The sequence below is a fragment of the Sphaerodactylus townsendi genome, linkage group LG03, assembly GCF_021028975.2.
Source record: "Sphaerodactylus townsendi isolate TG3544 linkage group LG03, MPM_Stown_v2.3, whole genome shotgun sequence".
Classification (NCBI taxonomy): domain Eukaryota; kingdom Metazoa; phylum Chordata; class Lepidosauria; order Squamata; family Sphaerodactylidae; genus Sphaerodactylus; species Sphaerodactylus townsendi.
Window position 1 is genome coordinate 8,252,753 of NC_059427.1, and position 24,494 is coordinate 8,277,246.

General features: G+C 46.4%; 1 protein-coding gene across 1 annotated transcript; it reads right to left on the reverse strand.

The window, feature by feature from the left end:
- Positions 1-1,755: 1,755 nt before the first annotated feature.
- Positions 1,756-23,609, reverse strand: LOC125429794 (zinc finger protein 850-like). Its single transcript, XM_048491258.1, has 10 exons — positions 23,520-23,609; positions 21,353-21,608; positions 20,401-20,506; positions 17,592-17,662; positions 17,286-17,412; positions 15,303-15,425; positions 13,263-13,950; positions 12,377-13,010; positions 5,554-6,166; positions 1,756-4,697 (listed from the first exon to the last, which is right to left on the reverse strand). Exons 2-10 carry the CDS (start codon positions 21,548-21,550, stop codon positions 2,995-2,997), a joined length of 4,263 nt encoding a protein of 1,420 aa, XP_048347215.1. The 5' UTR covers positions 21,551-21,608; positions 23,520-23,609; the 3' UTR covers positions 1,756-2,994.
- Positions 23,610-24,494: the final 885 nt, after the last annotated feature.

Here is a 24,494-nt window from a genome sequence, read left to right on the forward strand (position 1 = left end):
TCAAAAATATTATACACCTTGATCGGAGGTCCCCGTTATTCAGTCTGTTAAGTCTATAGGTAAATCCAGCACTAGTCCCATCCTTCAATAATGTTGCAATGAATTCCATCTTCCTGAAGGAGGAAGCATGCTCAGGCCTCACAACTTGTGTGCTTTTGTGGGAAGGGGTGGGAAGAAAAGTTGGTTTTTACACCTAGCTGTTGTCTCCTGAATAGCTTACAATCAGCTTCCCCTCCCCAAAACAGACACCTTGTGAGGTAGGTGGGACTGAGAGAGTTCTGAAAGAACTGTGACCAGCCCAAGGTCATCCAGCAGGCTTCATCTGGAGGAACTGGGAAACAAATATAATTCACCAGATAAGAGGAGCAGCAAGCCAGCAAAAGACACCAGAAGGTGGGAGGCAGCAGCCTGAGTCTCAACATGCAGTTGGTAAGGGGGACAGGTTGGGCAGCCAGCAACACAGGTTGGGCAGTGGCCATCAAAGGCAACAGAGATGAGGAAGACTCAACCAATGAGAACACAGTGCTTGGCCTGTCATTGTCTATGTGGAAGGGTGGGGAAGGACACAGGCCCATGGAGGTTGAGTTTACAGCCCTTTAGAGAGAGGGGCTGGGAACCTCATCCATCAGCCCAATTGCTAGGGAGCCTGCCACTCCACTAGTTCCTGTGAAAAGGCAAATGGCAGGCCCAAGGGAGGGACCAGGGTCTTGAGAAACTACCTTCCCTCCCTCCACCCCACTTTTTTTTGGTTAAGGCTCTTCTAGATCAAGTCTTGCCAGAGGGCACAACAGTCCTGGACTCTGGTCAGACCTTGCTGAAGCCTGATACCCTTGCATAACTTTCTAAATTTGCTATGTTCCCCTTAGCCATCTTTTTTTTCTAGGCTGAAATGTCCTACAGTTTCCAGCCTTTCTAATTAGCAAAAGTGCTACAACCCCTTAAACACTTTGCTTGCATTCTTCTATATCTTTCCCAGCTCAGCAATGATAATTTATTACATGCTTTTTGCATGTGGAGGAAAGCAGTAAACTTTCCAGAGAAGAAGGTAAAACAACAAAGTGTCTAGTCTAGTGGTATCTCAAACAGGGAAGGCGTTTCATACTGACCTGTTTATCGGCATCCTAGAACGGTAAGCCTTCCCAGAGGGCCATCGCTGGCTGCTGCACAAGCAGCAGCCGATCTGGCGTCGCTCCCCTCCCAGGCGTCAGGCGCCCTGGCAAAGGGTTGTTTTCCCATAACAGCGATGTTCCGGTAGCAGTTACCAAACAGCACCGCCCGAGAGTGCGCTGACCCTGTCCCCGCTCACCTGCCCGTGTCCCGATGCGATGCGGCCTGCTGGCGATGAAGCCCATGCGCTGTCCTCCGACCAGGGTGAGGAGGGACAAGCGGCAAACAACAGACCGGCAACAAATGGTGAAACGAAGAAAAAGCGACTCCATCACGAAGCCGCCTGCCGTCTGCCAGCCTCTCCGGGAGGGCTGCGCGCCTTGCTTAGATGTGACGACCTCCGCCTCCGCGGCAGAATTCTTGCCGCGGTGGTGAAACAGCCATAGGATGGAGCCAACTACATAAGCAGCAATGGGAATAACCCTGGAAGTCCCTTCCAACTCTAGGAATGCTCTAAAGCAGGGATTCCCAGTCTTTTTGTGTCTGCGGGCACATTTGACTACAGCCAAAAAGACTTACTTTATAGTACCATGAAATATGCGGGGTTCTAGGTGTTTGCTCCTTAACCAGCAAAACAAGCAGGGAACATTTCTGAGTTAATTATTTTATTTAAAATAAGAAACTGCTCATATTATTAGGCAAGAACCTGAATGGTGTACACAAGTGCTAACTGATCCTATTTTCACAGGAAAAAGCATGCAATAAAAATTAGCACTAGTGTAAACTTTCAAATGATGTGATGGTCTCTATATCACTGTCCTTTGCATACTTGGGGAAATGCAGGACTTTACCTGTTAGACTCCCCTCCCTCCAGCTGAGGCAGTTGATTTTAACCTTAGCAAGCTCCAGCGAGTAATAGGATATTACATTCTTTTTCCTCTCTCACAACTGGCAGGTAAAAATGTGTTCTTCATGCTCTTTCCCCTTTCCTTTCACTTTCCCTCCTCTCTCCCCAACTGAGATGCAGGTGTGCATCCTAGAATTGAACCACTATTGAATCACAGAGTGCTATAGCAGCAACCAGATTTGAATCTCTCTGTAGCAACTATGAAGTCTTCACCTAATTTATCATCCAACATTTCACAATCCCTAAATTAAACTAATTAAAAAGTAAAATAAATAGCATTGCACCAGACTAACTCCATATCTTGCACAGGGATGGGGGCCAGAGGGGATGGAGAGAGGCAGGGAGCCTTGGTCTGGGCTCAGATGCTGTGGCTGGTGTGATCCCTGATGGATCTGGGGACATGGAGCAACTGCTGGGCCCCAGGGCATAGTACCTGCACCCAGCACATTCCCATCCTGCTCTCTCATTCATGTGGGCAGCCATTGAGAGGGAGCAGGTGGAGACTCAGCAAAAGTGAATGTACATAGTATTCTAGGATCACCAGTGTTGGAGGAGCCCTCAGTTGCTACTAGCTATCTGGAGTGGTTGGTGGCTGTCACCATGGGTGGGCCAGGTCACACTGAGCAGCTTCTTGTGGACCTGTTAGTGGGAATACATGACCTCATACCAGGTCTCACCCCTGTTGCCCTCCTCCTGCTCCAACAGCAGTTGTGGATGGGGTCACCAGAGAATCCCCATGCCTATTCCTGAACTGCGGCTCTGGTTATGGGAGGCACCCCACAGTTAACTGCTAAGCACCTGTGATCAACCCTATGTCCCTTTTGATCTGAGCCATTTCCATAATATTTTCTATTTGTTTGGTTTGATGCAATTTTTCTACATAACAAACATTTCAATCATTACTTTCCTGTATGTTCCTTGTTAGTAAATAACGTATGAACTTGGAAGTTTTCCCCACTATCTAGGTATTCCTATGGTTTCTACCCTGGGTGAATTCTTTGATGGGCAGTAAGGCTCCCTTTATAAGTGAAACTTTTTCCACACTCTAGGCATATATATGGTTTTTCCCCAGTGTGAATTATTTGATGCGAAGTAAGGGTTCCACTCTGACTGAAACTTTTCCCACACTCCAGACATTTATAAGGTTTCTCCCCTGTGTGAATTCTCTGATGGCAAGTAAGGGTTCCACTATGAGTGAACCTTTTCCCACACTCTAGGCATTTATATCTTTTCTCCTTTGTGTGAATTCTTTGATGGCGAGTAAGGTGCCCTCTCTCACTAAAGCTTGTTCCACACTCCAGGCATTTATATGGTTTCTCCCCTGTGTGAATTCTTTGATGGCAAGTAAGGTGTCCTCTCCGACAGAAGCTTTTTCCACACTCCAGGCATTCATATGGTTTCTCCCCTGTGTGAGTTCTTTGATGGCATGTAAGGCTTCCGCTATGAGTGAATGTTTTCCCACAATCTAAGCAGTTATATCTTTTCTCCCTTGTGTGAATTCTTTGATGACGAGTAAGGTACCCTCTCTCACTAAAGCTTGCTCCACACTCCAGGCATTTATATGGTTTCTCCCCTGTGTGAATTCTTTGATGGCTAGTAAGGTGCCCACTCCGACGGAACCTTTTCCCACACTCCAGGCATTCGTATGGTTTCTCCACTGTGTGTGTTCTTTGATGGGAAGTAAGGTTTCCACTCCACCGGAAGCTTTTTCCACAGTCTAGGCATTTATATTTTTTCTCACCTGTGTGAATTTTTTGATGGATAGTAAGTTTTTCAGTTTCACTGAAGCAGGTTCCACACTCCAGACATTTATATGGTGTCTTCCCTGTGTGGATACTCTGATGGGAAGCAAGCCTTCCACTAACTCTGAAGCTTTTGCCACACTCCAGGCATTTATATGGTTTCTCACCTGTATGAATTCTTTGATGGGAAGTAAGATATCCACTCCAACGGAAGCTTTTTCCACACTCCAGGCAGTCATATGGTTTCTCCCCTGTGTGAATTCTTAGATGGGAAATAAGGTATCCATTCTGACTGAAGTTTTTTCCACATTCCAGGCATTTATATGGTTTCTCACCTGTGTGAGTTCTTTGATGGGAAGTAAGGTGCCCACTCCACCGGAAGCTTTTTCCACACTCCAGGCAGTCATATGGTTTCTCCCCTGTGTGGATTTTGTGATGGGAATAAAGACTTCCCTTCCGACTAAAGCTTTTTCCACACTCCAGGCATTTATATGGCTTTTCACCTGTGTGAATTCTTTGATGGCAGGAAAGGTGTGCACTCTGACTGAAACTTTTCCCACATTCCAGGCATTTATATGGTTTCTCCTCTGTATGAATTCTTTGATGGGAAGTAAGGTTATTTGTTTGCTCAAAAGTCTTCTCACGGTCTATCGTCTTTTTGTTACAGGTGTTCCAATGAATATTAATGTCTGATTTTTCAGGGAATTTCTCCTCAGTTTTAATTTCATTTCTATTGGTTCCTTTGCATATTCGCTGAAGTATTGGAACATCATGAGAGACATCATCTTGTAAACGACTGGAATTATTCCTTGGTGGGTCATTTCCCCCTGCCTTTCCCAGTGACTTACAATATTCAACATTCTCTTTTGCATCTGGATATGCATCTTCCTGTTTGGTCACTGGGTGCTCAGAAGTTTCATCTGCTGACTCCCACATACCTCCTGTTGAAAGAAAGGGAAATCAGGCATGAACACAGTAGAGAACAACCCAGCATAAAAACTATGGAATGAGCTAATTTAGGGAATGCTAGAATTCCAAGGTTTTCTTGCCTCCTCAGTGGACAGCCTAGACATCTTCAGCACCAGAACGAAAAGCAAGCAGTCCAATCTTCACAGTCTTGGAACAGAGAAGGAATCTTTCCTGCCTTCTGCTGCACATTTTCCCAGTGAACACTCCTCCCCCTCCATACTTGAGCTGGGTGCATGATGATCTTTTCCCTTCACCACACAGAGAAGATGGCAGAAAAGGCATCAAGGATGGTTTTCTGCTGCTGCCACTGTCTGGGAGGGCAAGAAAGAAAGAGAATGGCAAGAAAGAGAAATCCTCCTCTGCTAACAGACAAATTTTATCTACCAGTCCCTTGAGAAAACCTCTCCCTGGATTGGGTTTGGGTCAGAACATGATCTAGGAAGGCTCGAGAGCATTTGGCCCCACATCTTTCCTCTCACCAAGCCATTCAGTCTAGGGGCAATCCCCTCCCCTTTGGGCCATGTTTCCTCTCAACCTCTGCAAATCCATTCCAGGGTGGTGAATCCTTGACCCTGCCTGAAGCCACCCCACTCCCTCATCCTTTCTAAGAGAAGTCAAGTTCTTTCAGCTGCTCCAGACAATGAGGAGAAAGTGCTGGGAACAAGGTGGCCAAGATCTGGAGGGATGGGATGGACTTGAGGTGGCAGTGGGAGACATCAGCTCTGAATGTCCCAATTGCGAAGTCAGCACTGCAGAGAACATTTCTATCCTCTGTCTCTGGCCGTTTCCGCACGGCCTATTAATGGCGCCCTGGGAACAGGTGCTTGCCGTTCCCAGGGGAACCAATGCCTACAGCCCGGCCGCTTCTGCTAAGCAGCAGCATGTTCCGCGTCGCTCCCCCTCTCCCCAGAGGCGGTGTCGTCAGCCGCGCCCTGAAAATGTGCTTTAAAGGTTGTTTTCCGGCTGCGAAATGTCCCGGCGGTCTGAACAACACCGCCCGGGAACCGCCTGTCTCCTTTTTCGATGTTAAACTCTGTCCCGTGGAAGTGACCTGCTGGCCGTCCAGAAGCCTTCGCTTCACGCTGTCCTCCAGGCCCCACCTGGAGGTGAGGAGGGGCAGCGTGAAGCGGGCAGCGACCTGCAGCAGGCTGACAACGAGGACTGCAGTGAGTCGAGAGAGCGAGAGAAAGGGAAGAAGCGGCTCGTTCGCGGAGTCAGCATCGCCGCCTACGTCGATCCTCTGGAGGCCAGTCCACATGCTTCCATCTGAAGTTTCCTCCCGCCTCCATCGCCCGGCAAAGAATTCTGCGGTGGGGCACTCTCCATGGGCCGTGCGGAAACGGCCATTGATTATGATGCTGTTTTCCTGAGGCAGGGACTTTTTAAACCAGGAAAATACTCCATAAATTCCTCCCTCACCTGCGGTCTGAAGTGAATCTGTCTTGAGCCCACATTTAGGGAAAGGAGGCATAAAGAACACAGCAATTAAAGTGAGCCAGCCCAATCCTCCATTAGGTTTTAATGGGATTTCATCCCCATTTGTTAGCCGCCCTGAGACTATAGTATAGGGCGGGGTGTAAGTTGAACGAACGAACGAACGAACGAATGAATGCTCCATATTGCCACCTCCTGCTCTTACATGTGCAAACCAGGCCTGAGATTGTGATTTATAGATGTGCTGATCAGGGAGGGCATCTCTTATCTTGTGCCCACAATAGCAGACCTTGAAGAAGTCCTGCAACTCTGGTTATGAAACTCTGGAAGCCAAGAGGAGACACTCCCCTTCTAGGGTTGCCAGCCTCAAGGTGGTGCCTGAATGTCTCCTGGAATCACCACTGATCTCCAGACTACAGAAATCAGCCCTCCTAGAGAAAATGGCTGCTTCGGATGGTGGGCCCAGCTGAGGTCCCCCCCAAACCAAACCCTCCTCTCCCCAACCTCCACCCCCAAATCTCCAGGAAGTTTCCAGCTTGGAGATGCCAACGCTACCCCTTCCTACATGCCCAGTGGAGTAAAAGAGCAGTTCACAACTCAGAAGAGAGGGACAAAGATGTCCAAACAAAAAATGAACACTTGGGGAGGGGGCCTTCCTCCAACACACACACCCACACCCATCAAGGGGCAAATTTGATGTCCCTGGGAAGTCTGACATGAAAGGAGCTGAAGGGGAAGGAAGAGACGACCTCCTGGGGCTAGGCTGAAAAGCAGGGGTAGGGGCAGGAGTTTTGGGGGAGGGCTTTCCTTTGCTCCCTCCCCCAAATCCTCTGCTCCTTCTGCCCCCCAGCCTTGGCCCGTCGCCCCCTCCCCAGTCTAAAGAAGTAAACAAGTCCTTTACTCTCCAGGTCTTCCGCGGATCTTTATTCGCCAGCTATTTTTTTAAGGAATTTGCTTGGCTTTGCTGATGCAGGGCAAGGAACACGTGGTGGGAGGCGGCTCCTGAGGGGGGGGGGCTCTCTCCCCCACACCCCCTCTTCCCTCTCTGCTCTCTTGCATTTGAGCCTTCCCCGCACTTCATTTTATTTTTAACATTATTTTCCCCCCAGCCCCTCTGAGCTCACCAGATCCTCAGCCATTCAAGCCGCAGCTAGAGAGAGAGCAGGAACGGCCGCCGCGCCCCCCTCCCAGTGCCTTTCTAGGACTTCGGACTCTCCCACTTTAATCTTTAGAGGCGGTCTCACCCATGCAATGAAGCTGCTACGAAAACAACCCCGCCGCCTCCGAGGTTGCCATCTCCAGGGCAGGACGTTCCTGGGGATTTGAGAATGAAGCCTGGGGAGGGCAAACTAGGGGACGAGAGAGAGAGCTCAGTAGGGAAGGGATGTGGTGTCTCAAGAGTCCACCCTCCAAAGCGTTCATTTTCTCCATCTCTGTAGTTATATAGGATTCCTGGGGTCAAGAGCTGCCTGGTTTCCTTCCAAGAGACTTTATAAGCAATCGCAGCCACAACAAATTAAGTGCTGTACCTTATGATTCTTGACAAATGTATTTTTCTTTTATGTACACTGAGAGCATATGCACCGGAGACAAATTCCTTGTGTGTCCAATCACACTTGGCCAATAAAGATTCTATTCTATTCTATTCTAGTGTTGGGAATCTCATGTCATGCTACAGACAGAACTTTGGAAAGAAGGGTTTATTGGACTTAACTATAAAGGAGAGTCTAGTGTTACCCAGAAGAGATCAGTACAAACAATATTGGGAAACTGACTTGGTCTTTCTTCAGTTCTGTGACTTGGGTTGATTCAGAGAAGCTTCATATTTCATTTATCATTATTGGTTGATTTCACAGCTGCCAGTTCTTTAGCTGGTTGTTGGCCTTCATTGCATAGTTAGGATGGTTGTCACTCTTCTGGCTTTCTGCAAACTATGCATAACAGGAATTATTCAGGTGGGTTCTTTTACAGATAATAAGGCCAATTCCAGAACAAAATGGTTCAGAAAGTTATCTGGACAATAGGTGAGGACTGTGGCCTGTTACAGTGCATAGTTCATACTACCTGTTGCTGTAAGTATACTACTATGTAATTTTTGCTTTACAATAAATCACGTTAAAACTTATGCATTGCTCCATTTCTAATTTCAATTTTTCTGACAGGTTCCAGATTACTGTAAAGTATATCCTGTAGCATTGTTCTACTGAATGTCCCATCCTGATGTCTGTATTGACTTACTGTGTGTAATCTGTCTTGAGTCCAAGTGAGGAAGGTGCACAATAAATAAAATAAAAAATCATGGCTAAAGCTCTTTCCACAACTAGAGTATATATACCACTTCCTCCTTTTTTAAATTTAGGTTTTTATTAATATTTAAAAACCCAGAACTTACAAACGACAAGCTTTCAAACTACAGATTTCAAATCTGATTACAACACAGTGTAAATTAATATTATTTCCATAGATTTTCTCTAAATACTTCATAACAAAATGGACCTCAATTATTCATTCCAGCCGTTCTGAAGGGATGCAAGCCTAATAATTAAATAAATGCCTCTGCTTTATAACCCATTCATTAATTTCCAGGATCTCTTTTCATTTCTAATATCTCACAAATACAAACCTTGTTGCCGTGATCAAATTCAATGGAATGGTTTCCAATTTTTCTGGAAACATGGTAACTTAATAGCATAATTTCAGGAGCATGTTTCTCTATCCAAACCAAAACTTTACAAAAGTACTATTCTATTCCCATACATAATTGCCCTTTGGCAAAGCTACCACACGTGAATAAAAATCTACTTGTACAGAATGTCAATATTAGCTGATACCTGAGAAGGAATTCTATATTTTAGCTATCAGTTTCAGAGTCATATAAAACTGATGAATCATTTTGTGTAATTTTTCTTTGAAATCCAAACAGATGGAAAATGATCCGAAAGACAGTGAATATTCCTGACATTTCCTGCTACTTAATAACCTAAAACATGGATGGCCCAGGACAGCCAATCTTGTCAGATCTCGGAAGTTAAGCAGCATTGGCCCTAGTTTGTACTTAAATAGGAGACCTCCAAGGAATACCAGGGTTATTACACAGGGGCAGACAATAGCAAACTACTGAATGACTCTTGGTTTGAAAACCCTACTGGTAAAGGAAAAGGTAGTTTCTTGTGCAAACACTGAGTGATCACTGACCCATTGGGTGAAGTCACATCATGACATTTACTAGGCAGACTATATTTATGGAGTGGTTTGCCATTGCCTTCCCCAGTTGTCTGCACTTTACCCCCACTAAGCTAGGTATACGTTTTAACAGCCTAAGAAGCCTAATGGCCAGTATATGCAACAATTTGCACAGAGAGTCTGGAGAAAACATACCTTTGAGGCTGTATCTGTAAATTTTTATTGTTAATTACAAAAGGAACATTCATTAGCACGTAAGTAACTTTTTGGTATTATCATCATTTTAATGGCATTAATGTGGCCTAGAGTAAAACAACAATTTTTCCATAAGGAAAGTTTCTAATGTTACGTATTGCTGGTTTTAAGTTATCTTCTAAATTCCTACTGAATTTCTAAAGTATTTGAGTTGTCATGACTACTCTCTATACCTAGGTGTGTGTGGAAACTGCCATAAAGTCGCTTTCAACTCATGGCAACCCTATGAATCAATGTCCTCCAAAATGTTCTATCATTAACAGCCTTGCTCCAGTCTTGCAAACCTAGAGCAATGGCTTTCTCTATAGAGTCAATCAATCTCTTACAATCTCTAGATAAATCTCTAGGTAAGTATTTTTCCAATAACTGACTTACCTAGCGAACCTTACATAAGGTTTCCCAAGCAACATGACATATTTGGAGGGTGGGCTCTTTGCCACTTTGGCTCCACCTGCCTCTACCATTTTGGACAAAGAGAGTTTGAGGAGAACATCGTAACTTCGGTCCAAAAGTCACCCAGTGCTATGACTTCATATGGAGGAGTGGGAATTGAACCCAGTTCTCCAGATTAGAGTCTGCCACTCTCAACAACTGTACCACACTAGTTCACAACGATATATATATATATATGAATATATTTAAATACAAAATTAAAAGCATATAGTTAACACTGTAGAACCTAGTCTAAACTAATACACTATATACAAAGGGCATCTTAAACTACACTGTTACTCCGTGGGGAGAGAGAATTCCTACAAGGTGAGTATGGGCCAATGAAGAGACAATGAAGAGGCCAAATGAATGACAATGAAGAGGCCAATAGCCAGCAGAGGTTTCATTATTTCAGCAGCAGTCTCATTACAGAGTGTCAAAAGGAAAAGAAAAAGGGAGAGGAAGGGGAAAAGGAAGGGGAAACTATCTTTTTAATCCAGTTTGAACTATCGAAACTTGAGAAAGCATCATTGAAAGGTGTGGCTACAGTTCTTTCTAGAATCCGATACAAGTGAAAAGGAATCAAGGATAAAATGCAGCTGAGCTCTAGATTCACCATATCAGTTAAGAAGATGACAATGTCGTCTGCATAAGCATCAATTTAATGTGTACATTATCTAGTTTTAGACCCAATACCGAGTCAGGATTTCATACTGCTAATAGGTTTTATCAATAAATTAAATAATGAGACTGAACTCGATTTATGAGAATTTGGTTTGGTAAGACATCACAGATAGATAAATGTGCTCTGAAAGTTGCATAAACAAATGCTGCCTTAACCTGTTCCCAGAACCCAAAAGCTGGCAGGCACTTCAAAACTGCTTTGATCCACTTTTATTTTTCTGCATTTATTTTTAACCAGTTCAGCAAGACAGTGGTAAGGAAGTGCTCACACTAGTAGGATCTTCACTAGGCTATGGTATAACTACTGGACTCTGACCAAGACGTTGGTAATATATAAAGTATAAATCTAGTTTATTGCAGCAAGGAATTGATTTGCAACTATTTCCATGAACTGCTGGTAAAACTCTGGTGTAATATCATCAAGCCTCAAAGATTTGTGCTTTAAATATATTTAATTGCTTCCTGAATTTCCTGTATACTGATGAGATAATCTTTCTTTTCTCTTATTCTAACAATGTAAGGATGTTCCTTTTTGTAACAAATTCATTAATTTGGCTCAAATTAAGATTCTGGAAGGAGTACAAATTAGCACAAAACCCACCAAACTCTGCTAAAATTTGTTAAGTACTTTCTCATCTTTTATGGCAATAATTGTACTCACTTCCCTACTTTTACTCAGTTCACAGGCCACACACTTAATTGCCTGATTCAAAGAACTGCTGACAAGCAAATACTGAAGTTTATTTTCTTAATTTCCAACTCTCTTAAGGCTTTCTTTACATCCTTTATTCATATATCTAATTCGCAGCTGTGCTTCCTATCTTCAGATACTTAAATCTGCAGATAGAGGGCACACTTACCCCAAATACAATTTCTTCAAACTTGGGGTACTCCCAAACTTTGCTGAAAACTTTTTTAAAAATCTGTGGGTAAACCCCCCCTCCCAATAAAAAAGCTGTGCTCATGCAGAGAATGCTCCTATCTCAGGCTTCTGACTAATTCTGGGAGCTGCACTGCGACCAACAGCAGCCTCAGAGAACCTACCTGGAGCAGTCCTTGTGAGCTGCTAACACAGGGAGAGAGAGTGAGCAGGAAGCCTTGGCAAGCCTGCCTGGAGCAGTCCAGTCAAGTTGCAGAGGGTGGGTGGGAAGGAAGCTAAAGTGCATCTGTCTGGAGCAATCCAGGCAAGCTGTTGTGGGGTGGGGACCCTCAGCATGCCTGCCTGGACTGCTCTGAGTGAGCCACTGATAGCAGGGCTGTAGGAAGGGAAGGCTTGGCATGCTTCTCTGGACTGCTTTGGACAAGCTCTCAAGAGCAGGGCAGGGAGGGAAGCCTGCAAAGAAAGTTGATGGAAGTGAGGAGAGGAAGAAAGGAGGGCAAAAAAATGGAGTGGCTGATTCTGCAAATTTCTTGTGGGTCCCCAGGTCTGAGAACTTTGATATTTTTTGTGTTTAGGCTCAAATTCTTTGAATTGTTCTAAATAACTTTGTCTTTCTTCTTTGCCCTATTCAGATCTACAGCCGCACTAATGGCTTATTTTCCCCCTATTTCTATGGTTGGGGTCAGATTTCTATTAACATAAAGAGTTAATAACGTTTCAACCCTCAGTGGACTTTTTGAGTCTTTGTGAAATATGAGAAAAGCTCTTGTCACAGTCAGGTTACATGGTTTCTCTTATGGATTCACTGATGTTGCTGAAAGCAGAATCTGCGAGTGAAATTCTTTCTACACTCTGAACAGTTAAAAGGTTTCTCTCTGTGTGGGTTCGTAGATGCCGTTGAAGATTGCAACTCCTATTGAATTTCTTTCCACAATCTGAGCATTCAAAAGGCTTCTCCCCTGTGTGTGTTCTTTGATGCCGTTGAAGATAGCCACTCCAGTTGAAACTCATTCCACATTCTGAGCATTCAAAAGGTTTTTCCCCTGTGTGGTTTCTTATATGTTGTTGAAGATGGAAACTCCTACTGAATCTCTTTCCACACTCAGAGCATTCAAAAGGTTTCTCCCCTCTGTGGGTTTTTAGATGCTGTTGAAGGTTGCCACTCTGGCTGAATTTCTTTCCACATTCTGAGCATTCGAAAGGTTTCTCCCCTGTGTGGGTTCTTAGATGCTGTTGAAGATGGAAACTCCTACTACATTTCTTTCCACACACTGGGCATTCAAAAGGTTTTTCCCCTCTGTGGGTTCTGTAATGATTTATAAGATTGCCATTCTGACTGAATTTCTTGCCACACTCTGAGCATTCAAAAGGTTTCTCCCCTGTGTGAGTTCTTAGATGTTGTTGAAGATGGAAACTCCTAGTGCATTTCTTTCCACACTCTAAGCATTCAAAGGGTTTCTCCCCTGTGTGGGTTCTCTGATGATGCTGAAGATGGCAACTTCTAAGGAATTTCTTTCCACATTCTGTGCATTCAAAAGTTTTTTCTCCTGTGTGGATTCTTTCATGCCGTTGAAGACTGATACTGTGACTGAATCTCTTTCCACACTCTGCGCATTCAAATGGTTTCTCCCCTGTGTGGATTCTCTGATGCTGTTGAAGAGTGACACACTGACCAAATCTCTTTCCACACTCTGAGCATTCAAAAGGTTTCTCCCCTGTGTGGGTTCTCTGATGCTGTTGAAGACAGAAATTCCTACTGAATTTCTTTCCACACTCTGAGCATTCAAAAGGTTTTTCCCCTGTGTGGGTTCTTCGGTGCAAAAGAAGTGCTGATCTGTACTTGAAGTATTTTCCACACAGAAAGCACTTATGTGCAAAGAAACTCTTTCCACTCTCTGAGCAGATAAATAGTTGCCCTTCTGAATGAACTTTTTGGTGCTGAATAAGGCTTGTTTTCTCTGGGAACTTCCTGCCACAGTCTGAGCAGCTATACACTTTCTCTGATATATGGATTCTTTGGTGTCTAATGAGCTCTTCTCCACAATGGAAGCTCTTTCCACACTGCAGGCATTTATGGACCTGGTTTCCAGGGTGCTCCCCCAAATGTATATTATACTGAGTTCGATCTGAAAAGTTCAGTCCACACTCCAACCATTTGCTTGTTTCCTCCGTCTTTGGAATTACTTCATGGAAATAATCGACTTGGCAAGGAATGGGTTCAATCTTTATCTTCTCTACATGGTTTCCCTCCAGCCTCTCTGAACCATCTTGATCACTGAAGTGACATTCGGATTCCTGTTTCACATCTTTCTCCAGTGTGAATGTCTGGAATTCCCCAACTGTCTCCTCGACATCTCCTGCAGGAGCAAAGAAAGAGGTCCAATCACCACCTACACAAGAAACCAAACCCCCCAATCAGGCACTCCTGATCAAACGTTGGGCATCTCCTGACTGTTAGAATTTTGGAGAGAAAAAGATCTCCTCAGGGTACAAGGCAGTGGGAAAGCTTAAGGGCACCAATGTCCCAACCACCCTCTCATCATATGAGGCTTTAAGAAATACGTCCATACAAGAAATCTTGCAGCAATACACATTTGCCTCCATTGCACAGCAGATGTCTTGTATGTCATTGGCCAATATGTACTTTAAGGGGGGGAAAGTGGCAAGGAGCCATTCCCCACCCTTCACATGTGATTTGCTGTGAAGGTCATTTGATGATTCAATACATAAAGTTATCATAATTTTTACTCCTGCAATCATACATAAAGTTTCCTTCCAGGTGTGATGAGAGTGAAGAGGCCTCCCAAAATACATGTTTGCCTGGACCTCCACAAGTCAACACTACACTTTGAAGTGAACTCCCATGGTTTTTAGAAGTGATGATAGTTGCTGCAGAGAGGGGAGGCCTGGAAGCATGTAGTGACCACTGGAGGAAAGGGCTGACAGGCCTTTGACTCATCCAGCAAAGGTATTCTTAAATAAATTCCCCACTTTTCCCTGGAATGTCCAGTATTTAAGGATACTGCAGCCCCTAAAGCAGTGATGGCGAACCTATGGCACAGGTGCCAGAGGTGGCACTCGCAGCCCTCTCTGTGGGCACACTCACACAGAGTTCGTCATGTGGGGGACAGAAAATCACCCCCCCACACACACACACATCTAGGTTGGCCTGGGCCACTGAGCATGATGTGCGCACACCGCGGTGAGCAGGGAGGACTCAGCTGGCGGGCCTGGTGACTGTGCTCTGGGTGGTTGCTGCCTGAAGGGGGGGGGAAAGGAAGCAGAGATGCTAGAGAAGCACAGAGCGGTGCGCATGGGACATTCTGGAGGCTAGAGCAGGCTGGCCCCTGGTCGAGCAGGTGGGGCAGAGGAAGAGGGAGCCAACCGGTTTTTTCTAAACTAAAACATCAGCATTCAGGTTAACTTGCCGGGTTGGCACTTTGCGATAAATAAGTGGGGTTTGGGTTGCAATTTGGGCACTCAGTCTCAAAAAGGTTCGCCATCACTGCCCTAAAGGAACTAAATGGATCACAACTGAGCTCATCCTCAGAGGGAGCTTCCAAGTCTCCAGATCCCAAGTCACAAAAAGCCTCTTTCCCTCCTTGACCAGCAGGCTTTATAATTCTACCAAAACAGAGTTGCTAAGAAGTCCAGCAGAAAACCTCTATGGCTGTTCCTTGCTCTTAACATACCCATGAAGGATACTCACTCTCAGCCAGCTCACTTGGGAAGGAAGTACTCTCTTGAGATCCTCTTGAGAAACTCTCCAGCCCTTCTTCAGAAGCAAGGCCTTTATCTGCCTCCAATATAGTTTCTCTTACATTCCTGGATGCTTTGGGAGACAGAGATGGAGAGAGTGTGGGAAGGAGACATATACAAATAATTTATTTGTCTCCCTCTAAGGCCACGACACCCATCCTGGCTCTCATTTATTTATTTTATTAGGTTTACTACCCTGTCCTTTCCCAACCAAAGCCCAGGCTCACGGCGGCAAACACACATTATTAAATGAACAACAAACCAATATCAAATTCAAACAATTGTCAATAATACTAAGCAATAAAACACTAAACAATAATCTCCTCAATGTTGGCAACTAATAAATTTAGATCACCAGTAGGGTACCAATAAGGGCCCCCACATAGCTTTAAAATTCTTTCATCCCCCACCCCATAATTAAATTTATGGCGGGGGGGACGGATAAAGAGGCCAATAAGGTGGAAAGGACCATGGCTGTCTCAACTGATGGCCTGACGGAACATCTCTGTCTTACAGGCCCTGTGTAGCTAAGATCCCAGAGAACCCTGGTCTCAGATGATAGGGAGGTTCCACCAGACCAGGGCCAGAGCAGAAAAGGCCCTGGCTGATGCTAGACAGACATCCTTGGGGCCAGGAACCACCAGGAGGTTACTATTGGTAGAGCATAGTACCCTCCAGGGGAAATATGAGGAGAAGCGGTCCTGAAGATACGAAGATTCCAGATCACTCAAAACCTTGAAGGTTAACACCAAAATCTTCACCGTGACCTGGAATTCAACTGGTAGTCAGTACAGTTGGCAGAGCACAGGTCAAATGTCCATTCTTACCAGAATCTCAGTAAGAACCCTCACTGCTGCTTTCTGGACTAACTGTAATTTCTGGAGCAGTCTCAAGGGCAGGCCAGTGTAGAGTGAGTTACAGTAATCCAGCCAGGAGGTGACCATTGCATGAATTATTGTGGCAAGGTCTGAATGGGACAGGTAGGGGGCCAACTGTCTGGCCTGGCAGAGATGGCCATGTGAGACCTGGGCCTCCACAGAAAGGGAGGGCTCCAGGCTTTTAATGGAGGAGGCAGGTATTAAAGCTACTCCACCAAATTCTGGAAATTGGAACCCTGCCCCCACTCCCACCACAGGCTCTCCATGTTTGATGGACTAAGTTTCAACTTGCTCTTTCTCAACCACACTGCCATGGCGTCCAGACACTTAGCCAAACTATCATGGGCGGTGGCCAGTTGGACCTCCATTAGCAGAAAAGGCCGGGTGTCATCAGCATGGCAACCCAGCCCAAAGCTCTGCACCAGCTGAGCCAGGGGGTCGCATATAGGCGTTAAATAACATTGGAGAGGGGACTGGCCCTTGTTGCAGTCTGCGAAGCAAAGGGCACCACTCGGCCATCCTCTCCCCAAGTGCTACCCACTGTCCCCGATCCTGGAGAAATGAGGCCAACCTCTCTAAGGTTGTGCCCCAAATCCCAGAAATGGTGAAGCAGAGGGTCAAAAGATCGTACTCGACCATGTCAAATGCTGCTGTGCGGTCTAAAAGCAACAGCAGTACTGGCCTGCCTCGACCCATCTGGAGATGGAGCTCATCCATGATGGTGACCAGCAAAGTCTGTGTGCCATGGCCAGGCTGAAAGCCAGACTGGTATGAGTGCAGAGCCACAGTAACATCCAAAAACACCTGCAGTTGTTCTGCCAACACCCCCTCAACTACCTTGCCCAGAGACGATAAATTCAAGCTGGCCACAACACTGGCCACATTTGCCCCGGCTCTGGCCACATGGTCACTCCACATGGCTTCCACTGCCACCCCAACTCCTGGGTGAGCACAGAAGCAAACCTCCCAATGATGTACTGCAGTTTAATATTTTGATTCAAGCATCATCCCAATGGCAGCGATTTGTAAATTTGGCACCTATGAAAGATGCTTACCCACAAAGGCCACACTCTCATAGTTGTCCAGCATGACTTCAGCATAGAGAACTTTTTGGTCCCGATCCAGCAGGGCCCACTCAGCATCGGTGAAATACACTGTAACATCCTCAAAGGAAAATGGACACTGAAAGAAAAAGCAGATTCCCTCTTCAGAGCTCGTACCAGGCAGAGACTGCACACTGGAAGGGGGTATTCTGGAAGGATGTAGTGTTCACAGCCTCTCTCACTGTGCAGCAACAGCAGGAATGAAAGCCCCCTGAGAAAGATGGAGGATTCAGGCTTTCCCCCACTCATCTCCCCTACCTGGGCCACAGGTACAGCTGCCATTTCCACTTCTCCGCAAAGACGGTAGCTCGACAATGTCTCTCTACTACCTGCAAGGGGGACAAAGGAAGAAGGAAGGGTGTTAGCCTCGATTCATATTTGATTTGCTTGTTTGAATCCTGCTTCACGCACCCCCCTTTCCAGGGCTTTCAGCCTTTCCCTATGTATATTCAACACAATTGGGAGGATTTTTACTAAGCTGTGAGAAATGCGGAAGAGAAGCACCAGATTCCCATGAGCTGCTGACACATTTCAGACTTCTCTGAGAGTTGACATGTGCCCTCTGGACTCCAGAGCTCAAAAATCTGAGAGTAATAGAGAGCCAGCAAGATCTAGTGGTTAAGAGCAGTGGACTCTAATCTGGTGAACTAGGTTTGTTACCACACTTTTACACATGAAGGCTGCTGGACGACCTTGAGCTGGTCACAGTTCTTGGAGAGCTGTCTCAGCCCCATCTAGCTCACAAGATGTCTGTTGGAGGAGAGGAAAGGAAGGAGTTGTAAGCCTTTTTGAGAAAAGCAGGATACAAATCCCAACACTTCTCTTCTTCTAGATCAGACTCAAGCCCAAACAGGCCTTTTCCCCACTGGCTGAACCTTGTCACTTGCCCCCGCATCCAGGCCTCTGTGAGGAGGGGGCACAGAAATGACTTTACATGACATGTGACCATCACATCTGCCCAAAAACCCAGACCTGACCTTAGAGCATCTGAAAAATGCAGGGTAGTATCTATGAGTTTCCAGAGTGTCTTCTGATATGCTGACTTCCATGTTCAGCTTCTCAACCAGATGTCAACATCATGCCAATGCAATTTTGGACTGTATCAACAGAAGTATAGTGTCCAGATCTCGCAAAGTGTTGGTATCACTTTACTCTGCTCAGACCTTACCTGGACTGCTGTGTTCAGTTTTGGGCACCACAGTTAAAGAAGTTGTCAATGGCAGTACATCTGAATGGAGAGAGGTATTCATTGGGGTGTTGCAGGGCTTAGATTTGGACCTGGTACATTTCAATGTTTTTTATAAATGATCTGCATGAGATGGCGGAGGGAGAATCCATTAAATTTGCAGATGACACCAAATTAGGAGGAGAAGCAAACACATCAGAAGACAGAGATACAAATCAATAAGATCTGAACATACTGGAAAGGTAGATGGCCGTGAGCAAAAATTAGGACACTGGATGGGTGATACACTTCTGCATAGCAGTGTATGTGAACAAAATCTAGGGGTATGGGTGGGGACTGTAAGCTAAATATGAGCAGCAAGTGTGATGCAGCAGCAAAAAAGGCTAATGAGAACTTGGGGTATATTAACAAAGGCATAACACCTACATTGTAAGCAACTAAACAAACTCTTAGCAAGGATGCGCTAGGCCAGGGGTCTGCAACCTGCGGTTCTCCAGATGTTCATGGACTACAAATCCCATCAGCCCCTGCCAGCATGGCATGGGCTGATGGGGTTTGTAGTCCATGAACATCTGGAGAGCCACAGGTTGCACACCCCTGCACTAGGCTGATCCTGTACTAAGTTAGGAATTGGACTAAATGGCCTGAATGGTCCCTTTCAACACTATCATTCTAAGGATGCAGACGAGCGGGAATGTGTCCAGAGGAACAAGTTGGTGAGGAATCTGGAGAACAAGTTCTATGAGGAAATGTTGACAGAGCTGAGTATATTTGGCCTGGAGAAGAGAAGACTGAGAGGCAATACGAAAACCATCTTCAAGTATCTGAAGGGGTGTCATATAGAGCAGTGGTTCTCAACCTTCCTAATGCCGCGAACCTTTAAAACAGTTCCTCATGTTGTGGCGACTCCCAGCCATAAAGTTATTTGTGTCCCGGTTCCTAAGACCATCAGAAATATGTGTTTTCCAATGGCCTTAGGCGACCCCTGTGAAAGGGTTGTTCGACTCCCAAAGGGATCACCATCCACAGGTTGAGAACCGCTGATATAGAGGATGGTGTAGAGTTGTTTTGGGTTGACCTGAATCAGATTAGAACCAGTGGGTTGAAATCAAATCGAAAGTGTTTGGCTAAACATCACGAAGAACTTCCTGACAGCTAGAGCAGTTTCTCAGTGTAACAGTCTTCCTAGAGACAGTGGGCTCTCTTTCTTTGAAGGTTTTGAAGCCGAGGCGAGATACCCATCTTACAGCAATGCTGATTCTGTGAACTTAGGGAGACCACGAAAAGGAGGGCAGAAAGGGTTGCACCAGTGCTGTGTTCTCATGTCCCCATTTTACATTCTGGGGTCAGGAAGCAATTTTCCTCTAGGCCAGATTGGTCCAGGAATCCTGGAGGATTTTTTTTGCCATCTTTTGGGTATGAAACAGAGGTCACTGGGGGATGTGAGGGGGAGGTGGTTGTGAATTTCTTTAATTATGCAGAAAGTTGGAGCAGATGCCCTTTGGGAGTATCTTCCAGCTCTATGTTTCTATGATTTTTATGATCAACATGAAATCACACACAGATGCGTGTGATTTGGACCCATCTTGGACCCACCCTCAATGTTCCAAGAGGTGCCAGGTGTTTTTTTCCAAGTCATCTGGAGTCACTCTTACACGAGGAAGGTGAGATATGTATATTTTAATTAATATGAAGAAGAACACACTTGCTCTCCCTGAATCTGTCTAGTTCCCCTTTAAAGTGAGAGGCCATCAATACACCTATGGGCAAAGAGTGTCAAAAGTCCACTCTGTGCTGTGTGCAGAAGGATTTTTTTTCCTTCTTTTTGCTCATCAACTTCCCTGGATGCCCCAATCCCATCGTGGCATGAGAAGCCCTTACCACGTAAGAGGGCATCTTGGGCAGGCTCCACCCTCTGCCGTTCTTCCGATGGCGCTCCTCCTACCTCACAGAACTTAGTTTCTCTCTCCATGGATGGTCCACACATCTGAAAGGGCAGCAAGGGAGACAGGTAAGAGAAGGAATGGAACAGGCCAAGGAGACGGATCCTGCCCCAGTCTCCCCCTGCATCAAGCAGCAGAATCACTTCAACCACAGGCAGGTTTTCTTCTCAGCCTAGTAAATTTTCCTTTAAAAAAAATAAAATTATTTTTTCACAAAACATTATAACAAAAAAAATGTTCCATTGGTGTGGATACAGGGGAAAAGAGATAATAGAAGGTATAAAAGGGAAAAAAGAAGACTTAAAAGACAGGGAAAGTGAAACTGAGAAGGGGGTAGGGAAAAAATGGAGAGGCGGATTCTGAAGCCGAAGGCAGCTCACACTTACTAATCCTGGATGTTTTCAGAACTAGTGGGTCTAAAATAAGCCCTATAGTCCACCTGTTGAATCTGAAGGTCTCCAGAACTTCTGGAGAGGCTAGAATCAGACCCAATCTGCTCTGACTCCAGACTCTTTCAATAAAGTGCAGCAGGGAGCTTCTGCACACTCAAACCAGTCGAATAATCATCTTCCCTGGAAGTCCAGTCTAGTATATTTTCTAGAGGTAGAAACACTTTGTCTTAGGAGAAGGCTGCTGTTTGAATTGAATGAACGAAACCTTCTCACCAGCTCTGCCTGCCTTTTCTCCTTTGCCTGACTCAGGAGGAAACCTTCAGCTAGGGCCACTGCCTGGGAACTGGTCACCGGTCGGCATCCCCTGATCCAGCTCTACATCTCTGGGGGCAGGATAGCTAGGAACTGTTCCAGGACCACCAGGTCCAGGATCTGCTTCTTGGAGTGCCTCTCTGGCTTCAGCCAGTGATTGCAGAGTCTATGGAGCTGGCTACAAACCTCTCTGGGACCATCAGCCTCTTGGTAGCGGAACTGCCGGAAGAGCTGGCGATGTTCCTTGGAGATCATAGAGTCCTGATGCAGGATCCCTGGCACAGCCCTTTCCCAGAGCTCAACACCACTCCCAGCCTGAATGGGACGGAGGCCTTTCCACGCTGTCTTGCCAGTTCCCACTCCTTCTTGGCTCTGCTCTTCCATCTCCTCTGCCTTCTATTGGGTCCTCTCCGACTGTGAAATTGTGCCACTCTTCATACACCTATTAAGAGGCGGAGGAAAGGATATCAAAATGGCCGAAACAACACAAAAGAGAACTGAGCTACATCACCAACCCATTAAGGCACACCCAGGATTGCTCTGCTGCATCAAAATGGCTGTCTTTGTTGTGGTTTGTGGATCAGGATTAAAGCAATTGTGCCATATTACATAATAAGCTTTCAAAGATATGCTTGATTGGTCCCTGAGAAAATTCCATTGTCCCTACTTGGCTCATTTAAAATCAGTTGCAAAGGCCACAGATTTTGCCTCTGCTGAAGGGGAATCAGCAGTGTTCAAGGGGCTACGTCCCAAGGTCAACTGACCCCAAGACAAAATGACTGACCTTCAGTCTTGAAGGCATCTCCTCAATAGCCCTGAAGCATCAGGCAGTAGCTCTGCCCAAGCAACAGCAGGCGGGAACAGGAAGAGTCGTGTCAAGCCTCTTCTGGTGAGGAACAAGGACTGCTGGGATGAACAGGGGCAGGTGAAAGCAATGAACCCCCAAGGGAAGCTACCCATGAGAGGGAAGGGGGGGGGGGATGCAGGCCAGCCAATCGGCATGAATGGTTCATCTCACGTTTGGGACTTCTGCCTGGGTCTCCTGGCTTGAAAAGAAGCTTTGTGTTCTCACTGGCATCCCCACAGCAGAACCTGAACCTACACCTTCTGTGTGCCATTGAAGTCCAGTGCATAGCTGGGGGGGGTGGGGGTGTGTGTTAAAAGAGAGACCATCTAAAGGAACTCGCCTGTTGAAGGCTTTTTCCCCTCAGGTGCTTTGCCACCTTTCCCTAATTAACTGGTATGTTTCAGGCGTGAATCTGGAATGAAAGGGGAAAGATGGCTCCTGTCCTGCAAGGCTCCATCAACACCTGCCCCACAAGTGGTTAACCTGGTCAGATGGTGATGGTCAGCTTTTCCCATACAGGTAGCTAGAGATAAGAATCCCTCCTCCCTTTATTATCCCCCCCCCCCGGCCCCCGCGCAGTCCCCCTCACTTGAAGAGGATGCTTGTGCAAGGCTCTGGAAACTGCCTTCAGACCAACCAGCACTGTGGGAGACTCCAATCAGCAGGACAGCTTTGTCATTCAGTTGATGGCACCCTACTGCCACTGAACTCCATGCCTGTTTTTAACACTTTCTAAACTTCTTCAATAAAGCTTTAATATGCTTTATTGTATGTGATACTGGAAGGATTATTGGCACCAAACTTGGGTGGGCTCTGCTGCATTACTCTACCAAGGTGAGTATGCCTTGACAGGTGGTGGCAGGTGCACGTTCCAGTTAGCTGCCCCATCCCAGACTGGCAACGCATCAGGGTCTTAGGAGGGGGCTGCTTCTGATTCCCATCCAAGCAGGAGTCCCCCACCTCGTGCCTTTTTTTTAACTTATGGGTCAAAAATGCAGAATTAAAAACAAACAAGCAAGCCACGGAGCCCCAGTTTCCTAGTACTTAAAGACACTGATTATCCCCTCCTCAATCCAATGCCCACTAGGATTCCCAACCTCCAGGTGAGGCCTGGAGATCTGCCGAAATCATAGCTGATCTCCGGAATACAGCAATCAGATCCCCTGGAGGGAAATGTCCGCTTTGGAAAGGGGGGGGGGGTGTCACTATGGCATTACATCCCACTGATCTCCTTCCCCATGTCCCCCCGCCCCCCGGCAGGAATTTGACACCCGAGAGCTGCAAACGCAATGATTGAGACGCTTTGTGTGTGTGTGTGCAGAAGTAAAAGAACCCGCAATTGAGTGCCAGTCTTCTTACGGTGGATTTTCCTTCCACTTCAATGCACGGATCATCCCCGCCCCCGTCCCTTTGCACAGTGGAGCAAAACCGGCGCTGACGGCGGCATTTCTCCCTTCCGAGATCGAAGCGCTTCTGATTCAAGGACTTACTCGCAAGTAAACCTACCCCGGATCCGGCTACAACTCGGCAGGCCTTCCTCCCCGTCGCAATTCAAAGGCCGGCCCCTCCCCCACCGCGCTGGAAGGGAGCCTTTCTTCTATGACGCCCCACCTTGCTCGGCCTCTCTAGCCAGCAGCTCGGTAGACTTAACCGGTTCAGTGCTGCAGTAAAATGAAAGAAAAAAATGCTTCCCGTCCTTTTAACGAGGATCTCCGCCAGCGACGCCTTATGCAGCTCAGTGGGGCTGCCCTGGAGTAATTCTGCACGAGGATCTCCCGTGCTGTTCAGCTGTCTCGAAATCATCATCACGGGGGGCGGTGGGAAAGGAAGGCAAACTGAAGCAAGGTCACCCTGAGTTAATCAGAAGCTAGTCTGCTGCCCTTCATCCTCCCATTCAGTGGGTTTACACCCAGGAACAGAGCTGCCTACCTCCAGGAGAGACTTAGGAACCTCCCAGAATGTAACAATATCAGTTCTCCTACAGATATCAGTTCTCCTGGAGAAAATCCTTATTTTGGAAAGTAAACATTAGCCCCTGCCGAGGCCCCCCTCAGGCCCTGCTCTGCCCCCCAAATGTCCAGGAGTTTACCACCCAGGAACTGACAGTCCATAATTCTTAGCAGCACTCCCCTCTTCCAAGATCTAAACCAGTGATGGCGAACCTATGGCACGGGTGCCAGAGGTGGCACTCAGAGCCATCTCTGTGGGCACACACAAACAGAGTTCATCATGTGGGGGGGGGGGGAATTGCCCCCCCCCCCACACACATCTAGACTGGCCTGGGCCGCTGGGCTCACCACAGCATTAAAACCTAAGACCTAGTTTTGGGAAGCAGCGTAGGTAACCCTGTTAAGCGCTGTTAAACCCCACTGATTTTCATGCAAAAAACTAAAGTGTGATCCCCTTACTCAGCGCACCGGTTGCTGGGAATGTGGTTTGGTTCTGAGTAAACCCTCCTAGGGTCGTGATTCACCCGCTGGA